Source organism: Toxotes jaculatrix, chromosome 20 (assembly GCF_017976425.1).
Source record: "Toxotes jaculatrix isolate fToxJac2 chromosome 20, fToxJac2.pri, whole genome shotgun sequence".
In the NCBI taxonomy this organism is placed as follows: Eukaryota; Metazoa; Chordata; class Actinopteri; family Toxotidae; genus Toxotes; species Toxotes jaculatrix.
The window spans coordinates 598,902-599,862 of NC_054413.1; the positions used below are offsets into that span (position 1 = coordinate 598,902).

The 961-nt window shown below is 45.9% G+C and overlaps 1 protein-coding gene across 14 annotated transcripts in view; it reads right to left on the reverse strand.

The window, feature by feature from the left end:
- Nucleotides 1-458: 458 nt before the first annotated feature.
- Nucleotides 459-961, reverse strand: part of sugct (succinyl-CoA:glutarate-CoA transferase) — a 52,662-nt gene continuing 52,159 nt past the window's right edge. For 12 of the 14 annotated variants that reach the window (XM_041065726.1, XM_041065729.1, XM_041065718.1 and 9 more), the window contains one exon: nt 459-961. This exon is cut by the window's right edge and continues 27 nt beyond it. In XM_041065726.1, the coding sequence (XP_040921660.1) occupies nt 825-961 (137 nt within the window). In that variant the 3' untranslated portion in view covers nt 459-824. The other 2 variants (XR_005896528.1, XR_005896529.1) reach the window with 2 other exon arrangements.

Consider the following 961-nt stretch of genomic DNA (forward strand, 5'->3'; position numbering starts at 1 on the left):
CCCCTAAACTCAAATAAACATGTCAGTCTGCATCTCCCCCGATGACTCTGTCGCAGTCCAGATGCGTCACATTTCCTTGAATTCAGTAAACATCACGTTCATTCGATTTATCCACTTTCTACCAGAGGATTTCGTCCTAATTAATCAAACTGTCAACCTGCCTCTCCTACAAAATCAATGGCAGGCTCAGCGTCTCCTACAGTTTCCAACCTGCTGGGAGTTTTTCTCAAGTGTCTCCGTGCTTTGAGCGATGATCGGGGATTATTAACGTCAGAAACACGGCGCCGCCAAAGCTTTCCCGCTCGCGTCCCAGGATGAGGTCGCTCACTCGACATCCAAAAACTTTACACCTGAAGAGACAGTGTGAGAGAAGAGTTCAAAGCTGCGCTGATCAATGTTTTTATATCAATAACGGATCAAGAATTTATACATTAAATATATTTCTATAAAGTTTTATTAAAAGCAGCTGTTCATAAAAACAGATTAGTGCAGTGAACAATCATTAGTCTGAGTCAGGTGTTTGGATAGATCAACGAACACTGTCAGATTATTCTCACTCACCCTGTTTATTCACCTGCATCTGTGCAGAGACTGATAACTACTATAGGAAACTTCACACCTGGTGCCGTGGTGTGTGTGTGTGTGTGTGTGTGTGTGTGTGTGTGTGTGTGTGTGTGTGTCAAAATGTGTTTGTTCTTCATCAGTGAGTTTAAATTCTTTTTTCATTCACAGTGTTCAGAAAGAGTTCGTCCCCTCAGCTGTGTCTCTGATGTCGAGGACTCCCTCCGTCTTCGTTTTCCTCTCGCTCTCTCACACTCCACCAATCAGGACACTTCATTCTGGGCCACCGCCCCCGACTCCAGCAGCGTTTTAATGATGTCATCACTGTAGGACAAGGTTTCCCGCAGCACCTGCACCGTGTGCTGACCAATCAGAGGAGGGGGCGTCGGCCCTCCAGGGG